The following is a 21,168-nucleotide window of genomic DNA, read 5'->3' as shown; positions in this document are numbered from 1 at the left end:
ATTGTTAGAGTTGAAACTGAGGTAAGGTCCCCAGAAATGTATTTTGTGACATATGTCACTGTTACTTATCTGTTTTGAAAGCATGATGAAAGAAATTAGGAGGCAGTTTCTCTCCCCCCAGACTCCCCTTTCCCAATCTAAGAGGGCAGAAAAAAGCTCACAGAGGTTCCCTCACAATGCAACGTGTGAGATGCCACAGGACATCTCACATGGGCTGATCATGCCTTCTGCCAGCTTTCTCCAGGCCTTCCTTGCAGCCCATGGGGAGCTTCGGAGCAGCAGAGGATGGCAGAGCCTGAGCCTCCCCTCTTCGCCTTCTGGGTGAGCCCCTGGGCTCAGAATAGGAGTTTCAGCCGAGTTTGCAGCTAGGTGGGATCCTTGGAGCTGGTTTGTTTGTGCTGTCCGGTCCGCCTACCCTCCTCCATCAAAGAGCCGGTGGCCTTGCCTCCCACTTGCTTGAGGCTCCTGGGAGCTTTGGCCTGACGGCCTCTTCGTCCTGCAGCCCTACACACGGCCCTACTTCTCCCAGAGCCTTGGCAGCAGCGCAGAACCGGTGACCCGGAGGCGACCCGGGAGGTTGCGCAGTCCCGGGAGGCGGAGACCTGGAGGGCGATGGGTGCTCCATTCCCGGAAACCTGTGGTTCTCCGGGCCCGCCCAGCAGATCCCGAAGGCGGACTGGTCTCCAACATCCCCGCGGTCGCCTCCAGAAGCAGCGGGAGCCTCACCACGGCCAGAGCAGCGCAGCGCCGCTCCACACCGCCCCGGCCTGCACGATGCCGCTGCTGTACCCGAAGCCCAACCCGCTGCAGAAAGCGAACCTCTGCTCGCGCCTGTTCTTCTGGTGAGCGCTCCACGGCCGTGATACGCGGTAGTCACGCTGCCCTCCGCTGCCCCGCTATTCGGAAACAAGTGTGGACCCTCCCAATGCTGTCCTGCACCCCCTGCACCCTGGGAAGGCGGAGCACGACTGGGCAAGGAAGTGGGGAGCAGGGGTGGGGAGGGGAGCCGGTGACCTGGTGGCGGAGATACAGGGTCTCCGTGCCTTGCCGCTGGCAGCCCCTCCAGAGCCAGAAAACAGGAAGCTGGAAGGCTGCCTAGGGGAAATCACAGCCCAGAGGGAAAATGCACTGAACACCCGCCTCTACTCTTACAGGATTCCCCTGAACTGCTCAGGAATTCGTAGTTCTGAACTGAAGCGTCATACCTCCACCCCCTACCCCGTCCCCAGCCCCAAGCAAGCAGCTTATGAACAGCTTCCTTTGTCTAATTAGTGCCTTGGACCGTTGTTGTTCAGTCGTTCAGTCCTGTCCAACTCTTTGCAGCCCTTGATGGCAGCACTGCCGGTCTCTGTCCCTCACCGTCTCCAGAGTTTGCCCAAGTTCATGTCCATTGCATCTGTGATGTCATCTATATATCTCATTCTCTGACACCCTCTTCTCTTGCCCTTAATCTTTCCCAGCATCAGGCCCTTTTCCAGTGAGTCATCTGTTTGCATCAGATGACCAAAATACTGGAGTTTCAGCTTCAGCATCAGTCCTTCCAAAGAATATTCAGGGCTGATTTCCTTTAATATTGACTGGTTTGATCTCCTTGTAGTCCAAGGGACTCTCAGAAGTCTTTTCCAGCACCACAGTTCGAAGGCATCAGTTCTTCAGTGCTCCACCTTCTTTGCTTCTTTCAGTAATGTCCCCACCTTTTCCCACATGCCCTGTGCGACAGTGTGTTCCAGCTCCACTGGGTTCCCTCTGCCCCCATGTCTATGACCATGTATTTCTTTCCCTCTCCCTTTCTCCCTGTGTGGCTCTCACTGTATGACCTGGTTCCTAGTTGTGGCAAATTTCACATGGGTAAAAAAAATGAAAGGTTTTTTATTTAATGATTGGGAACACTATTCTTGAACACTTTTTGCTTTTGCCTGGGACACACAGTCAGGACTGGAGGATTTATTTGATCAGCCCCTTTCCTTAGTGTGGATATCTCCACTTCCACCTTTGGGGATCACTCTGGGGATAGGGTCCCTGAAGCCTGTGAGGTCTTTCCCAATCTCTAGACTTCAGAGAAGCAGTGCATGGTCTTGATGCAGGTGGTCCTGTCCAGGAATCATTTGGTTCTGAAACCACTGAAGGGTCCCTGAGCCCAGAGGAAACACACAGATGAAAAACAGCTCAGAGAGTTGCAGCTCTTAACTGAAGTGTTCCATGTGGTAGCTGGGGCCACTGACTATGTGGTCCTGAACCTTTGGGCTTTAATCACACTTGGATGATTTCTAGTTGTTTTATTTCTGGACCCTAACCCATTTATATTTCCCAAATTTCTAGTATTTCCTTCTTTTATGGGACAGCCCGGGGGACATCCAGGGATTGGGAGCTCCTATGCTTGTTTTGATGGTGGTGTATTTAGTGTGTGTAGCTTCATCTCTTGGCCATTTGCTGGCCCTTAAGGAAAGAGGAGGCTAGAAGAAGGAATATGGGTGTGGTTACTGTAAATAAAAATAAAGTAGGAAAAATTCTTAACTTCAGGCAGGGCAAGGAAGTTTCCAAACACCTTCTGTTTGTAAATTTTCAAAATGCGTGTGCCTGAAAATGGGAAGGTGAAGACTTTTCATTGATTTGGGTAGGCACCCATTTCCAGTTTTCCTGCTGGAGCGAAAGACACTATTACTGTTTATTTTATATTTGAAAGCACTGAAGCAGAGAGGTTGAGTAAGTTGCTTACCACCACACAGCCAGTAAGTAATGGAGCAGGATCCCAAGTCAAGCAGTCTGGCTCTGAAGACGGTGTTCCTTGTATATGTAACTGATGTCACCAAATTGCTCTCCCGCCTTGTGCTGGGCTCTGAGCCCAGGCTAAGACTCCTTATCTTGGCTGAAGAGGTGGTTTTTCCACTCAGATTCCCACAGCCAGTAACTAAATTGATGGTGAGACTGGAACAGCACAAATTTTATTCAATGATCAAAGAATGGAGAAGCGAGAGCTTAGTTTAAAAATCAACTTCTCAACACAATTTGGGTCAAGGTAAAACAAGGAAATTGAATCAAGAGAGGTAGGAATATTCATGACTTATCTGAGAACAAGGGTGTGATTTGAACCTGAATGAGGTCCAAAATGAGGCAACACTCATTTTTAGTCCTTGTGTGGGTTGTTGTCATGACCATTGTCAGCTGTCACGGCATGGGTGAGTATGCCATTTAACATACTAATACATTACAGCGAATACATAAATGAGACTCAGAGTCTAGGGGAGGTTAGGTTTTTCCCCATTTTGGGCCTGAAAGTGAAAGTTAGTCACACAGTTGTGGCCAACTCTTTGCGATCCCATGGAATGTAGCCCACAGATCCACTGTCTGTGGAATTCCCCAGGCAAGAGTACCTCAGTGGGTTGCCATTTCCTTCTCCAATTTTGGGCCTAGCTAGTTCTAACCGGAGAAGGCAATGGCAACCTGCTCCAGTACTCTTGCCTGGAGAATTCCATGGACGGAGGAGCCTGGTAGGCTGCAGTCCATGGGGTCGCTAAGAGTCGGACATGACTGAGTGACTTCACTTTCACTTTTCACTTTCATGCATTGGAGAAGGAAATGGCAACCCACTCCAGTGTTCTTGCCTGGAGAATCCCAGGGATGGGGGAGCCTGGTGGGCTGCCATCTATGGGGTCGCACAGAGTCGGACACGACTGAAGTGACTTAGCAGCAGCAGCAGCAGTTCTAACCAGTTTTTATTTTTCTCTGTAACTTCCTCCTTTGAGCTGGAGACTCAGACAAAAGCAGGAAGTGAAAGTGAAAGAGTTAGTCACTCAGTTGTGTCCAACTCTTTGTGACCCCATGGACTGTAGCCTACCAGGCTCTTCTCTCCATGGGATTCTCCAGGCAAGAATACTAGAGTGGATAGCTAAAATAAATATGATTGTCACCTGCCTGAAATCCCAATTTCTTACACCCGGGTAAAGACCAGATAAAACTAATGATGCAGTTGGGGATACACAGACCAAAGAGCAGGAGAAGGAGAATAATTGTAAGGGGTCCTAAGAATGGCAGAAACCCAGGAAGCTGGATTGCCCTTTTGATACTGTCTCAAGTTTGTTCAGTCAGGGCCCTTCTTGTTCTGAGTATTTGATCAAGTGACTTTCTCTTCATTGAATTTTTATTGGAGTACAGTAGATTTCCAATGTTGTGTTACTTTCTGCTGTACAGCAAAGCGAATCTCTTATACATGTACACATACATATACACACTCTTTTTTATATTATTTTCCTATGTAGGCCATTACAGAGTATAGAATAGAGTTCTCTGTGCTGTACAAGTAGGTCCTTCTTAGTTATATGTTTTATATGTTATAGTGTGTATATGTCAATCCCAGTGTCCCAATTTATCCCTCCTCTCACCCCCTGGTAACCATAGGTTTTTCTTTTTTCCTACATCTGTGACTCTAAGTCTATTTTTTAAAGAGTTCATTTATAGCCTTTACTTACATTCCACATATAAGCAATATCATATGGTATTCGTCCTTCTCTGTCTGCAAGCAGCCTTCTCTAACAGTCAGGTTGCATCTATTTGACCACTCATGTTAACATAGAAATAACAGGAAATAGTTGCAAGGGCACAAACTCCTCCTTGATCAGCCAGCAAGTAAACAGGAGCTATGCAGTGGTCAAGTGTCATGTGGACCAGAAGCCCAGTGAAGATGTCATCTTTCTAAAGTTAGAGCTGGGTTCTTTAGTTGCCCAGGCCAATGTTCAGGTGCCTTTTTTTTTTTTTTTTTTAATAATTTTGGCTTTATAAATTGCTTCTTGTGCTAGGCTCACCAAGGATGCTACAAGGGCGACAACTCCTTCCATTACCAGTCCAGTCCAGCTCCCTCCTGACTAGATGAATGGCTCCATTTAGATGGGAGGTGGGGTGAGTGTAATTAAAATCTGAATGTGACCTGGATGGGGGTGTGCACCTTATATAGCCCAGTATCCACTAGTAGAGTTTTCTTGGAGACAGTTGATAGCCCAACATGGGTGGTCCTTGCCCCAGGGGCCTCGGGGCCCCTCGGGGGCACACTGTCTTTGGGTTTTCTTGAGCCATGTTTAGACTAATGGTGGTGTCCTTCCATCCAGGATACTGCCTCCATAGACCAGACCCCTCCAGGTCTGGTATGATCCTGTTCCCAGAGCCCTTGGGCATGGTTTGTATCTAGAGTCAGCCATGCCTGGAGGTGGAGGGCTCGTCAGAAAAATTGGTTGGGCCCCAAGAAAACAGTGATTTGACTAACACATACACCTTTGCTGGGGTGGGGTGGCAATGGGTGTAACCTTGATATCCCTGGGCAGAAGCCTGGGCGTAAAGGAACTGAACTGTAGGTTGGTGATGTTGTCAGCTGTTAGTGGAGTTTCCTCGAAGTATAGGGGGTATATTTATTCCCTGACCGAGGCTGAAGGTGGCAGACCCCACTGCTGCTGCTGCTGCTAAGTCGCTTCAGTCATGTCTGACTCTGTGCGACCCCATAGACAGCAGCCCACCAGGCTCCCCCGTCCCTGGGATTCTCCAGGCAAGAACACTGGAGTGGGTTGCCATTTCCTTCTCCAATGCATGAAAGTGAAAAGTGAAAGTGAAGTCGCTCAGTCATGTCCAACTCCTAGCGACCCCATGGACTGCAGCCTACCAGGCTCCTCTGTCCATGGGATTCTCCAGGCAAGAGTACTGGAGTGGGGTGCATTGCCTTCTCCGGGCAGACCCCACAGTCAATAAAATTTCAGCCCTTATGAAAGTCTTGTGTTACATTTGAAAAGAAATTAATCTGCCAGGAAGTGATAATGAAACGTGAAACCTGAGTTCTATTCACAGAGCCAAAGAATGAATTCTGGGAACTTGGAAACACACAGGCAAAGTTTATTTTAGAAGACAGAGATACAAAGTCCTCAGCATAGACACTGAGAGGGGGTGAAGAGCCCCCAAAAGTCAAGGATTATAGCAGTTTTATATCTTTTAGTATTGACCTGTATGTTTTTGGTTGACTCATGACTTTAATATACGTGATTTTTGACCAATTAATTTAAATGTCACAATGTCCAGTTTGTCAATTTTATGGCTTTCTTGGATCCCCCAGTTTCTCAGTTTCTCTAGACATTGCAACGCCATCCCTCGGCCCTTTATCAAGACCCCAGACCATTATTTAGGGACCAAATGTATGTTTTAAGAGCTAATGGTCTTGGAGTTAGGGTTTTTTTTTTTTTTTTTCCCCTTGATAAACTGGACAGCAGTTAGTGATTGTCTTGTCCTGGGTCTGAATGCTTTATGACCTTCCAGACCAGGGAGGCATTCCTCTGAATGACTGGAAATTGGAACAAAGAGTGAGATGCCTACTTGGGAAGAGAAAAATTGAAATTAAAAAAGGGATTAAAAATTGAAATTAAAAGAAGTCTTACACTGTCTAGCAATTTCTGCTTTAAATATAGGGAGGACAATAAGAAAAATCAACATATGAAGTTTAGTTGGAAAGATGTTACTTATCTTTAGGACATCTTCAGAAGGTCAGGGTCAGAAAGAGGCTCATGTGAGGAGAGTCTGACAGGGCTGTAAGGAGGTCAGGGTCCAGAGCCTGTTAGACTCAGTGTGTTGTATTGTAACGTGATCCCCTGCAAAATTTCGTTTGTGTTATTAGCTGAACTAAGGAGGTCTTGGGTCATGCTTCCCTGGTGGCTCAGAGGTTAAAGTGTCTGCCTACAATGCAGGAGACCTGGGTTTGATCCCTGAGTTGGGAAGATTCCCTGGAGAAGGAAATGGCAACCCACTCCAGTATTCTTGCCTGGAGAATCACATGGACAGAGGCTATAGTCCACAGGGTCGCAAAGAGTTGGACACGACTGAGTGACTTCACTTTCACTTTCAAGGAGGTCTTGAGACCACAAGGTTGCATCTTATGTGAATATGACTGGAGGCATTCTTGAGTCTGGTGGGCTTCCCTGGTGGCTTAGTGGTAAAGAATCCACCTGCCATTGCAGGAGACACAGGTTCGATCCCTGAGCCAAGAAGATCCTCTGAAGGAGGAAATGGCAACCCACTCCAGTATCCTTGCCTGGGAAATCTCATGGACAGAGGAGCCTGGAAGGCCGCAGTCCATGGGGTCACAAAACCAGTCAGACACGACTTAGCCACTAAACAACAACAGCAAAATCCTTGAGTCTGATACAGTTCAGATAATTTAAGTGCTTGGTAATACAGGAACGCATCTACAGCCTTATCCACAATGGCCATTCAGCTCTATTCTGTGCTCCCGAACCAAGGGAACTGTATTTTGATTTCTAAATGTATTTTTTTTAATAATTAAAGTAGATGTACAATGTATGTTCAGTAGAACACAAACAGGGTATTTTAGTTAAGTTATATTGTGTGTAAGCCAGAGTGACTTGCTGCTAAGTCACTTCAGTCGTGTCTGACTCTGTGCGACCCCATAGACGGCAGCCCACCAGGCTCCCCCATCCCTGGGGTTCTCCAGGCAAGGTCACTGGAGTGGGTTGCCATTTCCTTCTCCAATGCATGAAAGTGAAAAGTTAAAGTGAAGTCGCTCAGTTGTGTCCGACCCTCAGCGACCCCATGGACTGCAGTCTTCCAGGCTCCTCTGTCCATGGGATTTTCCAGGCAAGAGTACTGGAGTGGGGTCCAACTCTTTCTCCATCAGAGTGACTTACCGACACCCTAATATGTGTGTTTATATGTTTGTAAGCATATGTCTAATTTTCTCCCTACCTCTTTGTGTATTTAAAATGTAGTTTTTTTAAAAACAATATCCATGAATGTAGGATAATAATTAGACAAAGATGTGTAATTTGGATATATGTCACTTTCCTTTTAATTTTTAACAGGTGGCTAAACCCCTTGTTTAAAATTGGTCACAAACGGAAATTAGAAGCAAATGACATGTACTCAGTGCTTCCAGAAGATTGCTCCCAGCACCTCGGAGAAGAGCTGCAAGGGTGAGCCCAGGCAGGAGGGAGAAGGGGAGGGAAAGTGAGAATTTCCACGTGTGGCTAAAGGTGCAGCCAGAGTTTTGCCTTCCTCTGGGGTCTTCTGAGCCTCCTTCCTTGACACTGAACCCTCAGCCCTTCACATTGACCCCAGGCTTAGCCCACTTTGGAGGTTGGGGGAGCCTGTGTTCCCTGTGTGAGTGGACGTGGAGGGAGCCCACAGCCATGGCCCTGGAGACCTAGCTCTGTCCCAAGAGGTGGGGTCCCTGGAGGACAGTGTCTGCCCTTCTGAACTGCTCATGACCTATGAGTTCAGCAAAGCTTAGCAGGAACTTGTTTCTAGAATCTGGGACTTTTCTCTGAAGACCTGGTCTGGTGCTTTTCCTGGTGCTTCAGTGTCTGCATCGCTCATCTTTTGGGAGCCCTGCGAGCAGTTAGCCAGCATCTATGGGCAGCCACGGAGCACCCTGTAGTGAAGACTTATCCTCTGCTCTGTCCCTCGTTTTCCTGCAGCAGGGCTGTTCCTCACTGTGCTTTGTCTCTCTTCGCAGGTACTGGGATCAAGAAGTGTTGAGAGCCCAGAAAGATGCGCGGGAGCCTTCTTTAATGAAAGCAATCGTAAAGTGCTATGGGAAATCCTACTTAGTTTTGGGAATGTTAACATTTCTTGAGGTAAAACCTTTTCCATACAGTGCTTTGCGTTTCAGTGTACGTGGGTCAGTCCTCAGATGGATGGACTGAGGCGGGGAGAGGACAGTGGTTTAAGGTCCAAGAGTAAATCTCATCTAGGAATCATGATGTAGATCAGTGGTTGCATTTGTCTTTAGAACAGACAGGTGCTTAAAAGACTTGACCTCTGGGGATTACTATTTTTCTTTTAATGATTAAAACATAGTGTAATGGAAAGATAACACCGGAAAGGAAAGATATTTTATACCATGTTAGGATGTTCTTGGTGCTCAGTATAAATGCTGAGTGATCCTGGACCAAAAGAATATCTTACAACCTCAGGGAATATGTGTCCTGTGGTTTGGAGGAAGTAAACTTCAGAGAACAGCGATCAGGAGATGGCAACAAACATAACAGATTCCAAAACAAAGGCCAGAAGCAGAGTTTTAATAAAGCATTCGGAAAGTAATTTGAAGTAGAGGATTTATGTGGCAACAAGAGAACTATGCTCAGCAACATGGAACTGAACATTATTTTTCATACAAAGTTAAAAGCACATTATATTTCTTTCCTGACCACTTGCCCAGTCCCCATCTCTTTGAGAGAGACAAGCTTCATCATAATTATTTCATCTGATTGATGACTGTCATTTATAATTTTATTGCTGCTTCTGTCTTGGGTATTCCTTTGGAAAAGGTGTATGGATTCATTACATATTCTAATGTATTGCCTGTAGATTGTAAGATAAAGTCAAACACATATCTTCTGATACTTTTTTAAATTGACCTGCCCTTATACTTAGAAATGTCTCTTAATAGTAAGCTTCCCTGATGCTCAGAAGAATCTGCCTGCAATGCAGGAGATCCATGTTCAGTCCCTGGGTCAGGAAGATACCCTGGAGAAGGAAATAGCAATCCACTCCAGTATTTTTTCCTGAAGAATTCCATGAACAGAGGATCCTGGCATGCTCCAGTTCAGGGGATCGCAAAGAGTTGGACATGACTGAGCAACTATTACTCATTCAAACTTGGAGTCCAGTCCAGAATAATGTAAGACATTTTACAGGTGCTCAGCAAGTAATTGTTGACTTTTCCAGGTCACATCTGATAAATGCTTTCTAAGAAAGGATCATCCCCTTCCTGTGGAACAGAACCTGGGGCCTTGTATCTGGGCTGGAGCTGCCAGAGCATCCAAGAGCTCTTCCCTGGGGTGTCCCTCGCACACCCTTCCCTAGGGTGCCCCCTCCCCATAGGCCAGGTCATCCAGGCCAGACCCCTCCGTGGGAGGAGCTTCAACTTCACCATGAATTCTGTGCACCCTCCATGCTGGTTTCCGTCCTGGCTGTGGGGGTGGTTTGCTGGTTGAAGGGGGATCCTGGTAGCCTGGCAGTGGCAGAGGGTGGGGGAGGGGATGTGCAGGGAAAACTAAAGACAGAAAGCTGTGAGCTCAGTAACCTCCATGACCCTGAAGATCCTGGGTCAAGATCCCCCAGAGGACAGTCCACCTCGGGACACAGTGCCGTCAGCCCCCCTGTTCTGGCTGAGCCTCCTGGGGTCTGCTGCAGACCCCCCTGGGTTGCTCGTGCTCTCCATGGTCCCTTAGCGCTGCCTTAGGGACACGGGCGACCTGTGAGTGTGTGAGCAGGAGGGATGGAAGATGCAGGTGCTGTGAAAGGGGTGTTTTAGGTGGAGAAGGTGGTGAGCTGTCCTCAGTCCATCGTGTTGGGGGTAAGGTGGGTGGGCCAGATGGTTTACAGGCGGGTGGCATTGCTCTTGTTTAAAGGCTGTGCTGTGCTGAAGGGCACTGCAGGCAGTAGGCAGCTGGGCAGGTGAAGTCCACCCCACACAACTGGAGAGACAGAGAATCTGTCAGCTCCCAGGTGACTGGATGGTCCTCAGGGATGGAGTTCTCGTTGATGATAGAAGTGGATTGGGCATTGTGCCAGAGGGTGGGACAGGTATGTGGGGCAGGGTGCCACCTTAGAGAGGGCAATGACCACCTAGGTACTGCAGTGCCTTGTGAAGGACAGGGGTGGGAGAGGGAGCAGGAGCCCGTCAGGCTGCCCCAGCCCTTCTTTGTCCCGTGTGCAGCTGTCCCAGTCATGGAATTTCCACATAGTCACAGTAAGTCTGTTTGGAATACAGTTGGCATGCTGGTGTGGCCTGTTTGTACAGGATTTCCTGACCTCACACAGCAGTGCTCTCAGGAATTCTGTTTATCAGGAAACTCTGGGGCCTTGGTGTCTGCCTGTGGCTCATGCCAGGTGCCTGGTTGGATGAGTGGTCTCCAGGTTTAATGTCTGATCATATCCTGGAGCAGGTCTTTCTCTGCTATCCCTGGTTCTCTAGTTTCTCTTTGTTACTGGATGCTAAAGAAGCTTAAAGTCAAGTGGGTCTCAAAGCATAGCCCATGTGGCTGGGTTTGAACTGAGCTGCTGGTTTTTCTTGCTGTCCTGGGCTGTTGGCTCCTTGGGTGGGGTCGCTAAGCCTTGGATGGATTCCATCCTAATATGAGCTTTGGTTCTTGGCTATGGCAGCTCATGGGAGAAGCAGACATAGAGGGAGAGGCTGCAGGATTTGGAGTTTTTCCTGAGAGCAAATCTGCCCCACTGTGGTGCTGGGAGTGTTGGTTTCAAAGTTGTCCAGCCCCTGGAATACATCCTACCGAAAGTGAAAGTGTTAGTTGCTCAGTCGTGTCCAACTCTTTACCACCCCATGGACTGTAGCCTGCCAGGCTCCTCTGCCCATGGAATTCTCCAGGCAAGAATACTGGAGTGGGTTGCTTCTCCAGGGGATCTTCTTGACCTGGGTATCAAACCCGGGTTTCCTGAATTAGAGGCAGACTGTTTACCATCTGAGCCACCTGAGGGTCCATAAAGGTCCCTAGGGGCTGCATAAGGTGCAAGGGATAGAGCTCCAGCCTCTCTTTTAGGAGACTGGTTTTTGGGTGGTCATGGTGGAGAAGTGGGGAGTAGAGGACCTTGAATGTAGGGGCTCATCTGTGTGGTAGAACTGCTAGCACTAGTAGCAGTACTACTTAGTTAAATAATTGATTTTATGAAGCAACTTCCCATGTTGTGATCTATCTGTGCCGCTTGTTGGTCTTTGTATTTTAGACAGTGGAAAATGTAAACTCAACCCAGAAGTCTGTAAAACACAAACGTGTTTCCTTGGTGACCTCCAGCCCTCTTTCAATTCCTTGGGTGCACAGCATGCCCCGTGGATCATCCGTGGTCCCAAGCAGTGTGTTCCTTCCACCCACAGCACAAGTAGGGCCTCCCAGGTACTCCTGCGGCACCAGTGGGAAAAAACAGGATGACACCAGTAGGGTGAGGCTTTTAGGTTTCACGATTTTGAGATTCGAAAACCTCTGTCCTATGAGAAGTGAGGAGTATCTCTACTCCTCAGAGAAATAAGTACCAGGCTGTGGAGCACTTGCTGGTCACCCCTAATTACAACAGAACAGCCGAAGAGCTCCCAGCACCCCTGGCCTCTGTGTGCACCTCCATGGGTACTGAGGGTGGAGAGGACAGGTCTCTGCCTGCCTGGGGCCCTCAGGATGGAGAGGAGCCTGAAGCCTCTGCCTGGGCCTGAGTCACAGAGACCACCTCCCCAGGTCATTAGCACTTCTCTCTGAGAGGTGAGGTCTCTACCTGCTGGGTGTAAGTGGGGTGACCTCAGAGAGCCAGAGTGGGTTCACCCAGTCCCTTCCTCTGAGAGGGGAGGGGTGGCTGGGAGTTATGTCCTCTTCCCAGGACCCTAAAAAGTGGCTTGGTCTTGTCTGGTCACTTGGCCTTTGTCTGAGGCCACTTTTACTGATGGTCTCTGGTCCAGGTGGAGGTTGGGAAGCACATGTTTGTGTAAATCTTCACTTTGGAGCTCAGCTGATAGGCAGGAAGTAAACAGAATCCTCTGTGTCCCACAGTGGGCTTTATGCCTCAACTCACAGCTGGTTCCCCAGGAGCTGAGTGGTCTTTGCATTTATTTCCAATCCTTTCTTCCATGTGTCCCTTACTTTGCTCAACCCAGGAGGCTGAGGAGTGGCTGCTGGTGGCAAAGATACTGTGGGCTGAGAGCAACCACTGAGGACCACACAGCAAGGGAGAGGAGGAGGGAGCCTTGAGCCAAGTGGACGGGGACCTGCAGAGCAGACCTGCTGCGTGCCCTGCTGGTTCCTGAGAGCATCGTGTTAGCCCTTAGGTGTCAGTAATACCCACCGTGATAACCTTGAGTTACAAATGAGGGTGATGCTTTTCAATCCATTTTCTTTTTCTAAGTATATGTAAGATTTTATTGCAAAATTAAAAGAATTTTTTTTAATTGAAGTATGATTGGCTTACAAAGTTTTATTAGTTTCTGGTATACATCATTAGTGATTTAATATTTGATATAGTACATAGTAATTTTAGTTACCAACTGTCACCATAAAAACTTCAGTTCAATTCAGTTGCTCAGTTGTGTCCGACTTTTTGCGACCCCATGAACTGCAGCATGTGAGGCCTCCCTGTCTATCACCAACTCCCAGAGTTCACTCAAACTCATGTCCATCAAGTCGGTGATGCCATCCAGCCATCTCATCCTCTGTCGTCCCCTTCTCCTCCTGCCCCCAATCTACCCCAGCATCAGTCTTTTCCAGTGAGTCAACTCTTCGCATGAGGTGGCCAAAGTATTGGAGTTTCAGCTTCAGCATCAGTCCTTCCAAAGAACACCTAGGACTGATCTCCTTTAGAATGGACTGGTTGGATCTCCTTGCAGTCCAAGGGTCTCTCAAGAGTCTTCTCCAACACCACAGTTCAAAAGCATCAATTATTCGGCACTCAGCTTTCTTCACAGTCCAACTCTCACATCCATACATGACTACTGGAAAAACCATAGCCTTGACTAGATGGACCTTTGTTGACAAAGTAATGTCTCTGCTTTTTAATATGCTTTCTAGGTTGGACATAACCTTCCTTCCAAATAAGCATCTTTTAATTTCATGGCTGCAGTCACCATCTGCAGTGATTTTGGAGCCCCCCCAAAAATAAAGTCTGACACTGTTTCCACTGTTTCCCCATCTATTTCCCATGAAGTGATGGGACTGGATGCCATGATCTTAGTCTTCTGATTGTTGAGCTTTAAGCCAACTTTTTCACTCTCCTCTTTAACTTTCATCAAGAGGCTCTTTAGTTGTTCTTCACGTTCTGCCATAAGGGTGATGTCATCTGCATATCTGAGGTTATTGATATTTCTCCCGGAAATCTTGATTCCAGCTTGTGCTTCTTCCAGCCCAGCATTTCTCATGATGTACTCTGCATATAAGTTAAATAAGCAGGGTGACAATATACAGCCTTGACGTACTCCTTTTCCAATTTGGAAACAGTCTGTTGTTCCATGTCCAGTTATAACTGTTGCTTCCTGACCTGTGTATGGGTGTCTCAAGAGGCAGGTCAGGTGGTCTGGTACTCCCGTCTCTTTCAGAATTTTCCAGTTTGTTGTTATTGTTCTTGCATGTCTCTTTTCCCCCATCATCTATTCTCTTTGTCCAATGTCTAAGCCCAATTTTCAATGATATCAACATAATTATTCATTTGTTGTACCTTATAAAGTGACTTCTGAAAGCAATCTAATATTTTTTTATTTTCTTTTGGAGTTCATACTGTGTTCATTTGGGTGTATCATGCAGAGAATGTGTTTTTAAATTATTTTGTTTCAAATCACTTTTGATAATTCTTTTTTGTATGGCTCTGCAAACCAACAGGATGGGTGTATATATTTAGGTACTTTTATGTAATTTTACTCTAAAATTTTAGGAATTGCTTTTTAAAAATTTAGTTATTTTATAATCATAATTCTGTATAATGTTTTCATGATTCCAAAATCAAGAAAAGGTTACTTAAAGAAGTCTGATATCATTGTTAGCTCTATTCTAATTCTCCTTCTCCTTTTATAGATAACTTTCCAGGCTAATTTTGACTCATCTTTTTATTAATGTTTCTTAAATATAGTTTTTTTCTGAACATTTTATTTTTCCAACTGTGCAGAATGAACATTTTCAATTTTAATACTGTAATCTCTGGACTTTTCTGGAAGCATGAAATGTGCAATAGAACTCTGGTAAAAAATCTTTGTGATCATTGTAATTCCTTGTAATTCCTGCATATTAGGTCTGCAGCCATTCCAGGCTCAGATGCCATGACAGTGCGAGAGTGGAGGTTAGCAGATACTTACATGCGGTTAGTTTCTGCATCCAGAATCTACAGGGAGAAGAACCTTCTCCACCCTAATCAGTTGAACCTAAACCAGTTTCTGGAGGCTGGGTCTTGGATGTCAGAGTACACCAATCCCCTCCCAGGTGATGCTAAGGTGTGGTCAGAATGAAGACCAGTGTGTAAGAGACAAGTGAAGGCTAGTATGTCTGGAATCCTGATAGTTATGATTTCCGCAGGTTCACTGCTTTTCCTCCTTTGGATTTTTCTCAACTGTACATTTTGTCACCTTTCACCCAGTTCTAAAGATTCTGTCTATTGGTTTTTTCTTACAAGCCCATTCTTTTCTGCTTATATGTCTCAGTCAAGCGTTTGGTAAAACTTTGATAGTTTGTTTCTATTTTTGTGTTTTTTTCCCCATGAATGAGATATGGGGAAGTTGTGTGAGAAATGTTTCAAGTGCATTAAGATGGAGAAGGAATTCTACCCACTCAGAAGTTCTAGCATCTAAGCTAACCCTGCAAGAAGTTACCCTAAGAAGCAAAAGGTAGGACCCACTGTCAGGTGCTTTCATGAGGCTGAATACCAAGGACTCTACCAAAAAATGTCTACCTCGAGCTTCCCTGGCAGTTTACTGGTTAAGACTCCATGTCCCTGGTGCAGATGCCAGGGTTTTTTTTTGTTTGTTTGTTTTTAACTTATTTATTTTAATTGAAGACTAATTGCTTTACAACATTGTGGTGGTTTTGCCAAACATCGACATGAATCAGCCATGGGTGTACATGTGTTCTCCCATCCAGAATCCCCCTCCTACCCCTCCTACCTTCCTCCCTACCCCATCACTCTGGCTTGTCCAGAGCACCTGCTTTGAGTGCTCTGCTTCATGAATCAACTTGCACTGGTCATCTGTTTTACATATGGTAATATATATGTTTCAATGCTATGCTCTCATATCGTTCTGCCCTCTCCTTCTCCCACATAGTCCAAAAGTCTCTTCTTTACATCTGTATATCTTTTGCTGTCTTGCATATAGGGTTGTTGTTACTGTCTTTCTAAATTCCATATATATGCATTAATATACTGTACTGGTATTTCTCTTTCTGACTTACTTCATTCTGTATAATAGGCCCCAGTTTGATCCACCTCATTAGAACTGACACAAACACATTCTTTTTTATAGCTGAGTAATATTCTGTTGTGTATATATACCACAACTTCCTTATCCATTCATCTGCCAATGGACATCTAGGTTGCTTCCATGTCTAGCTATTGTAAACAGTGCTGTAATGAACATTGGGGTACATGTGTCTCTTCCAATTCTGGCTTCCTCAGTGTATATACGCAGCAGTGGTATTGGTGGGTCATATGGCAATTCTATTTCCAGTTTTTCTAAGGAATCTCCACACTGTTCTCCATAGTAGATGCCAAGGTTTTTGATCCCTGGTCAGGGAACTAAGATTCTGCATGCCACATTGTATGCCCCAAATAAAAAGTCTGCCTCAGAGACTCAGACTCTCAGATAATCCTGAATAATGGATGCGGTGGTATTAAATTCAGTTCTTTTAAAGATCCTTTATGATTTCAGATTTGTGAAGAATTCTTGTGAAAGAATAAAACAATACGCTCAATTGGTTTGTGGAAAGAATATACATGTGGTTATAGATTGATGTTGAAGGGGAAGGGTTTAAGGGGGCAGTGTTTGACCTTGTTCCTGCTTATCAAGGGGATGCTACCCTGCGTCTGAGGTCAGGGGCGGCAGCCGAGAGTGCCAGGCTGCGACAGCGCAGGAGCAGCTGAGAGGAGCTGCCCCATGCATGAGGCCAGGGGCGGCAGCTGGGAGGAGCAACCCCACGTCCAAGGAGCAGTGGCTGCACGGGCACAGGAGGGCCTAGAGGAGCTATTCCACATACAAGGTCAGGAGGGGCGGCAGTGAGGAGATACCCTTCGTCCAAGGTAAGGAGCAGCGGCTGCACTTTGCTGGACCAGCCGTGAAGAGATACCCCACGCCAAAGGTAAGAGAAACCCAAGTAAGATAATAGGTGCTGCAAGAGGGCATCAGAGGGCAGACACACTGAAACCATAATCACAGAAAACTAGTCAATCTAATCACACTAGGACCACAGCCTTGTCTAACTCAATGAAACTAAACCATGCCCATGGGGCCACCCAAGATGGGCGGGTCATGGTGGAGAGGTCTGACAGAATGTGGTCCACTGGAGAAGGGAATGGCAAACCACTTCAGTATTCTTGCCTTGAGAACCCCATGAACAGTATGAAAAGGCAAAATGATAGGATACTTAAAGAGGACCTCCCCAGGTCAGTAGGTGCCCAATATACTACTGGAGATCAGTGGAGAAACAATTCCAGAAAGAATGAAGGGTTGGAGCCAAAGCAAAAACCACACCTTGTTGTGGATGTGACTGGTGATAGAAGCAAGGTCCAATGCTGTAAAGAGCAATATTGCATAGAAACCTGGAATGTTAGGTCCATGAATCAAGGCAAATTGGAAGTGGTCAAACAGGAGATGGCAAGAGTGAACATGGACATTCTAGGAATCAGCGAACTCAAATGGACTGGAATGAGTGAATTTAACTCAGATGACCATTATATCTACTACTGTGGGCAGGAATACCTTAGAAGAAATGGAGTAGCCATCATGGTCAACAAAAGAATCTGAAATGCAGTACTTGGATGCAGGCTCAAAAACGACAGAATGATCTCTGTTCGTTTCCAAGGCAAACCATTCAATATCACAGTAATCCAAGTCTATGCCCCAACCATAATGCTGAAGAAGCTGAAGTTGAACAGTTCTACGAAGACCTACAAGACCTTTTAGAACTAACACCCAAAAAAGATGTCCTTTTCATTATACGGGACTGGAATGCAAAAGTAGGAAGTCAAGAAACACCTGGAGTAACAGGCAAATTTGGCCTTGGAACACAGAATGAAGCAGGGCAAAGACTAATAGAGTTTTGCCAACAAAATGCACTGGTCATAGCAAACACCCTCTTCCAAAAATACAAGAGAAGACTCTACACATGGACATCACCAGATGGTCAACACCAAAATCAGATTGATTATATTCTTTGCAGCCAAAGGTGGAGAAGCTCTATAGAGTCACCAAAAATAAGACTGGTAGCTGACTTTTGCTCAGATCATGAACTCCTTATTGCCAAATTCAGACTTAAGTTGAAGAAAGTAGGGAAAACCACTAGACCATTCAGGTATGACCTAAATCAAATCCCTTATGATTATAAAGTGGAAGTGAGAAATAGATTTAGGGGCCTAGATCTGATAGACAGAGTGCCTGATGAAATATGGACAGAGGTTCGTGACATTGTACAAGAGACAGTGATCAAGACCATCCCCATGGAAAAGAAATGCAAAAAAGCAAAATGGCTGTCTGAGGAGGCCTTACAAATACCTGTGAAAAGAAGAGAAGTGAAAAGCAAAGGAGAAAAGGAAAGATACAAGCATCTGAATGCAGAGTTCCAAAGAATAGCAAGAAGAGATAAGAAAGCCTTCCTCAGTGATCAGTGCAAATAAATAGAGGAAAACAACAGAATGGGAAAGACTAGAGATCTCTTCAAGAAAACTAGAGATACCAAGGGAACATTTCATGCAAAGATGGGCTCGATAAAGGACAGAAATGGTATAGAACTAACAGAAGAAGATATTAAGAAGAGGTGGCAGGAATACACAGAAGAACTGTACAAAAAAGATCTTTATGACCAAGATAAGCACGATGGTATGATCACTGACCTAGAGCCAGACATCCTGGAATGTGAAGTCAAGTGGGACTTAGAAAGCATCACTACAAACAAAGCTAGTGGAAGTGATGGAATTCCAGTGGAGCTATTTCAAATCCTAAAAGATGATGCTGTGAAAGTGCTGCAGCAAAAATGGAAAACTCAGCAGTGGCCACAGGACTGGAAAAGGTCAGTTTTCCTTCCAATCCCAAAGAAAGGCAATGCCAGAGAATGCTCAAACTACCGCACAATTGCACTCATCTCACACGCTAGTAAAGTAATGCTCAAAATTCTCCGAGCCAGGCTTAAGCAATACATGAACAATGAACTTCCAGATGTTCAACCTGGTTTTAGAAAAGGCAGAGGAACCAGAGATCAAATGGCCAACATCCGCTGGATCATCAAAAAAGCAAGAGAGTTCCAGTAAAACATCTATTTCTGCTTTATTTACTATGCCAAAGCCTTTGACTGTGTGGATCACAATAAACTGTGGAGAATTCTGAAAGAGATTGGATACCAGACCACCTGACCTACCTCTTGAGAAACCTATATGCTGGTCAGGAAATAACAGTTAGAACTGGGCATGGAACAACAGACTGGTTCCAAATAGGAAAAGGAGTATGTCAAGGCTGTATATGGTCACCCTGCTTATTTACCTTATATGCAGAGTACATCATGAGAAATGCTGGGCTGGAAGAAGCACAAGCTGGAATCAAGATTGCTGAGAGAAATATCAATAACCTCAAATATGCATATGACACCACCCTTATGGCAGAAATTGAAGAGGAACTAAAAAGCCTCTTGATGAAAGTGAAAATAGAGAGTGAAAAAGTTGGCTTAAAGCTCAACATTCAGAAAACAAAGACCATGGCATCTGGTCCCATCACTTCATAGGAAATAGATGGGGAAACAGTGGAAACAGTGTCAGTCTTTATTTTTTTGGGCTCCAAAATCACTGCAGATGGTGATTGCAGCCATGAAATTAAAAGATGCTTACTCCTTGGAAGAAAAGTTATGACCAACCTAGATAGCATATTGAAAAGCAGAGACATTACTTTGCCAACAAAGGTCCATCTAGTCAAGGCTATGGTTTTTCCAGTGGTCATGTATGGATGTGAGAGTTAGACTGTGAAGAAAGCAGAGTGCTGAAGAATTGATGCTTTTGAACTGTGGTGTTGGAGGAGACTCTTGAGAGTCCCTTGGACTGCAAGGAGATCCAACCAGTCTGTTCTGAAGATCAGCCCTGGGATTTCTTTGGAATGAATGATGCTGAAGCTGAAACTCCTATACTTTGGCCACCTCATGCAAAGAGTTTACTCATTGGAATAGACACTGATGCTGGGAGGGATTGGGGGCAGGAGGAGAAGGGGATGACATAGGATAAGAAAGCTGGATGGCATCACTGACTCGATGGATGTGAGTGTGAGTGAACTCTGGGAGTTGGTGATGGACAGGGAGGCCTGGTGTGCTGCGATTCATGGGGTCACAAAGAGTTGGACACAAGTGAGCAACTGAACTGAACTGAACTGAACTACTTATCAAGAACATTTTAATTTGGTTAGTTTCATGGTTGACAGGATAAGTCAATGGCACCCCACTCCAGTACTCTTGCATGGAAAATCCCATGGATGGAGGAGCCTGGTAGGCTGTAGTCTTTGGGGTCGCTGAGAATCACACATGACTGAACGACTTCACTTTCACTTTTCACTTTCATGCATTCGAGAAGGAAATGGCAACGCACTCCAGTGTTCTTGCCTGGAGAATCCCAGGGACGGGGGAGCCTGGTGGGCTGCCATCTATGGGGTCGCACAAAGTTGGACATGATTGAAGCGACTTAGCAGCAGCTGCAGCTTGGTTCATAATGAATATTTTCTTAGTTGTTTTCTCTTTTATTAGTTGAAGGTGAGAATCGGGAATGTGCAGATGAGAGAATTCCTTGGTGGTGTGTGCTCACACCTGTGTACACATGATGGGGTTAGGTTCTGGGAATGCTGCCACCAGTGTCTGTGTCCCCAGCCACAGCCTCTCCTTGCCTCTCTGAGAGACTCTCCAAGACAAACAGAGTCTTCTCAAATTGGACCTTTCCTTGGGATTCACACCACTATTTGATTTGGAGATAATACTTGGAATGGAGCATTGAGCATATGTAGGAACTAATCTTCTGGTAGTCGGAAAATCTTTTGCCTGGTTTGCCTCAGCCAGTTTTACCAAATGCCAGAAATGAAAATATTCACAGATTACAAATGCTGCTGATAGCTGTCCTGTTAAATGACTCTTCATCTCTAACCTTTCCTTGTGTGTGGAGGAGACGGATTTACTCAGTCTACCTTTGAGGGCTGTAATCACTTCTGCTCTAAGTGTTCTGGAAGCTTGCAAGAGTCATATTTAATGTGTGTATTCTTATTCTCTATATGTACTTTGGGGTTTTGTTTTCACAGTTTTGTGTTATTTACTATTTTGCTTCCTATTTTTTTTTTGAGAGAAATTACTGGAAAATTGTTCTTTGCTTGCTGTTATTTTTCATATGGAGTATAATATCAATTTTCTGTTTTCAGTAGTTGCAACTTATGCCAGAATGGAAATTCCTTGTATGTTATACTTTTCATCACCTTTCTGA

The 21,168-nt window shown here is 45.6% G+C and overlaps 2 protein-coding genes across 11 annotated transcripts in view; both read left to right on the top strand.

The window, feature by feature from the left end:
* The window catches only part of LOC123464831 (ATP-binding cassette sub-family C member 4-like), an 891,549-nt gene that overhangs the window by 717,951 nt on the left and 152,430 nt on the right, over nt 1-21,168 (top strand). The gene's annotated exons all lie outside the window — the stretch shown is intronic.
* LOC102413807 (ATP-binding cassette sub-family C member 4) overlaps nt 505-21,168 on the top strand; it is a 500,000-nt gene continuing 479,336 nt past the window's right edge. For 5 of the 10 annotated variants that reach the window (XM_045162449.1, XM_045162450.1, XM_045162451.1 and 2 more), the window contains exons 1-3: nt 598-842; nt 7,845-7,955; nt 8,498-8,618. In XM_045162449.1, coding sequence (XP_045018384.1) covers nt 613-842; nt 7,845-7,955; nt 8,498-8,618 — 462 coding nt within the window. In that variant the 5' untranslated portion in view covers nt 598-612. Of the gene's footprint in view, nt 843-7,844; nt 7,956-8,497; nt 8,619-21,168 lie in introns of all 10 variants that reach the window. The other 5 variants (XM_045162452.1, XM_045162454.1, XR_006639862.1 and 2 more) reach the window with 3 other exon arrangements.

The sequence above is a fragment of the Bubalus bubalis genome, chromosome 13, assembly GCF_019923935.1.
Source record: "Bubalus bubalis isolate 160015118507 breed Murrah chromosome 13, NDDB_SH_1, whole genome shotgun sequence".
NCBI lineage: Eukaryota > Metazoa > Chordata > Mammalia > Artiodactyla > Bovidae > Bubalus > Bubalus bubalis.
This window is presented reverse-complemented; position numbering and strand designations above follow the sequence as displayed.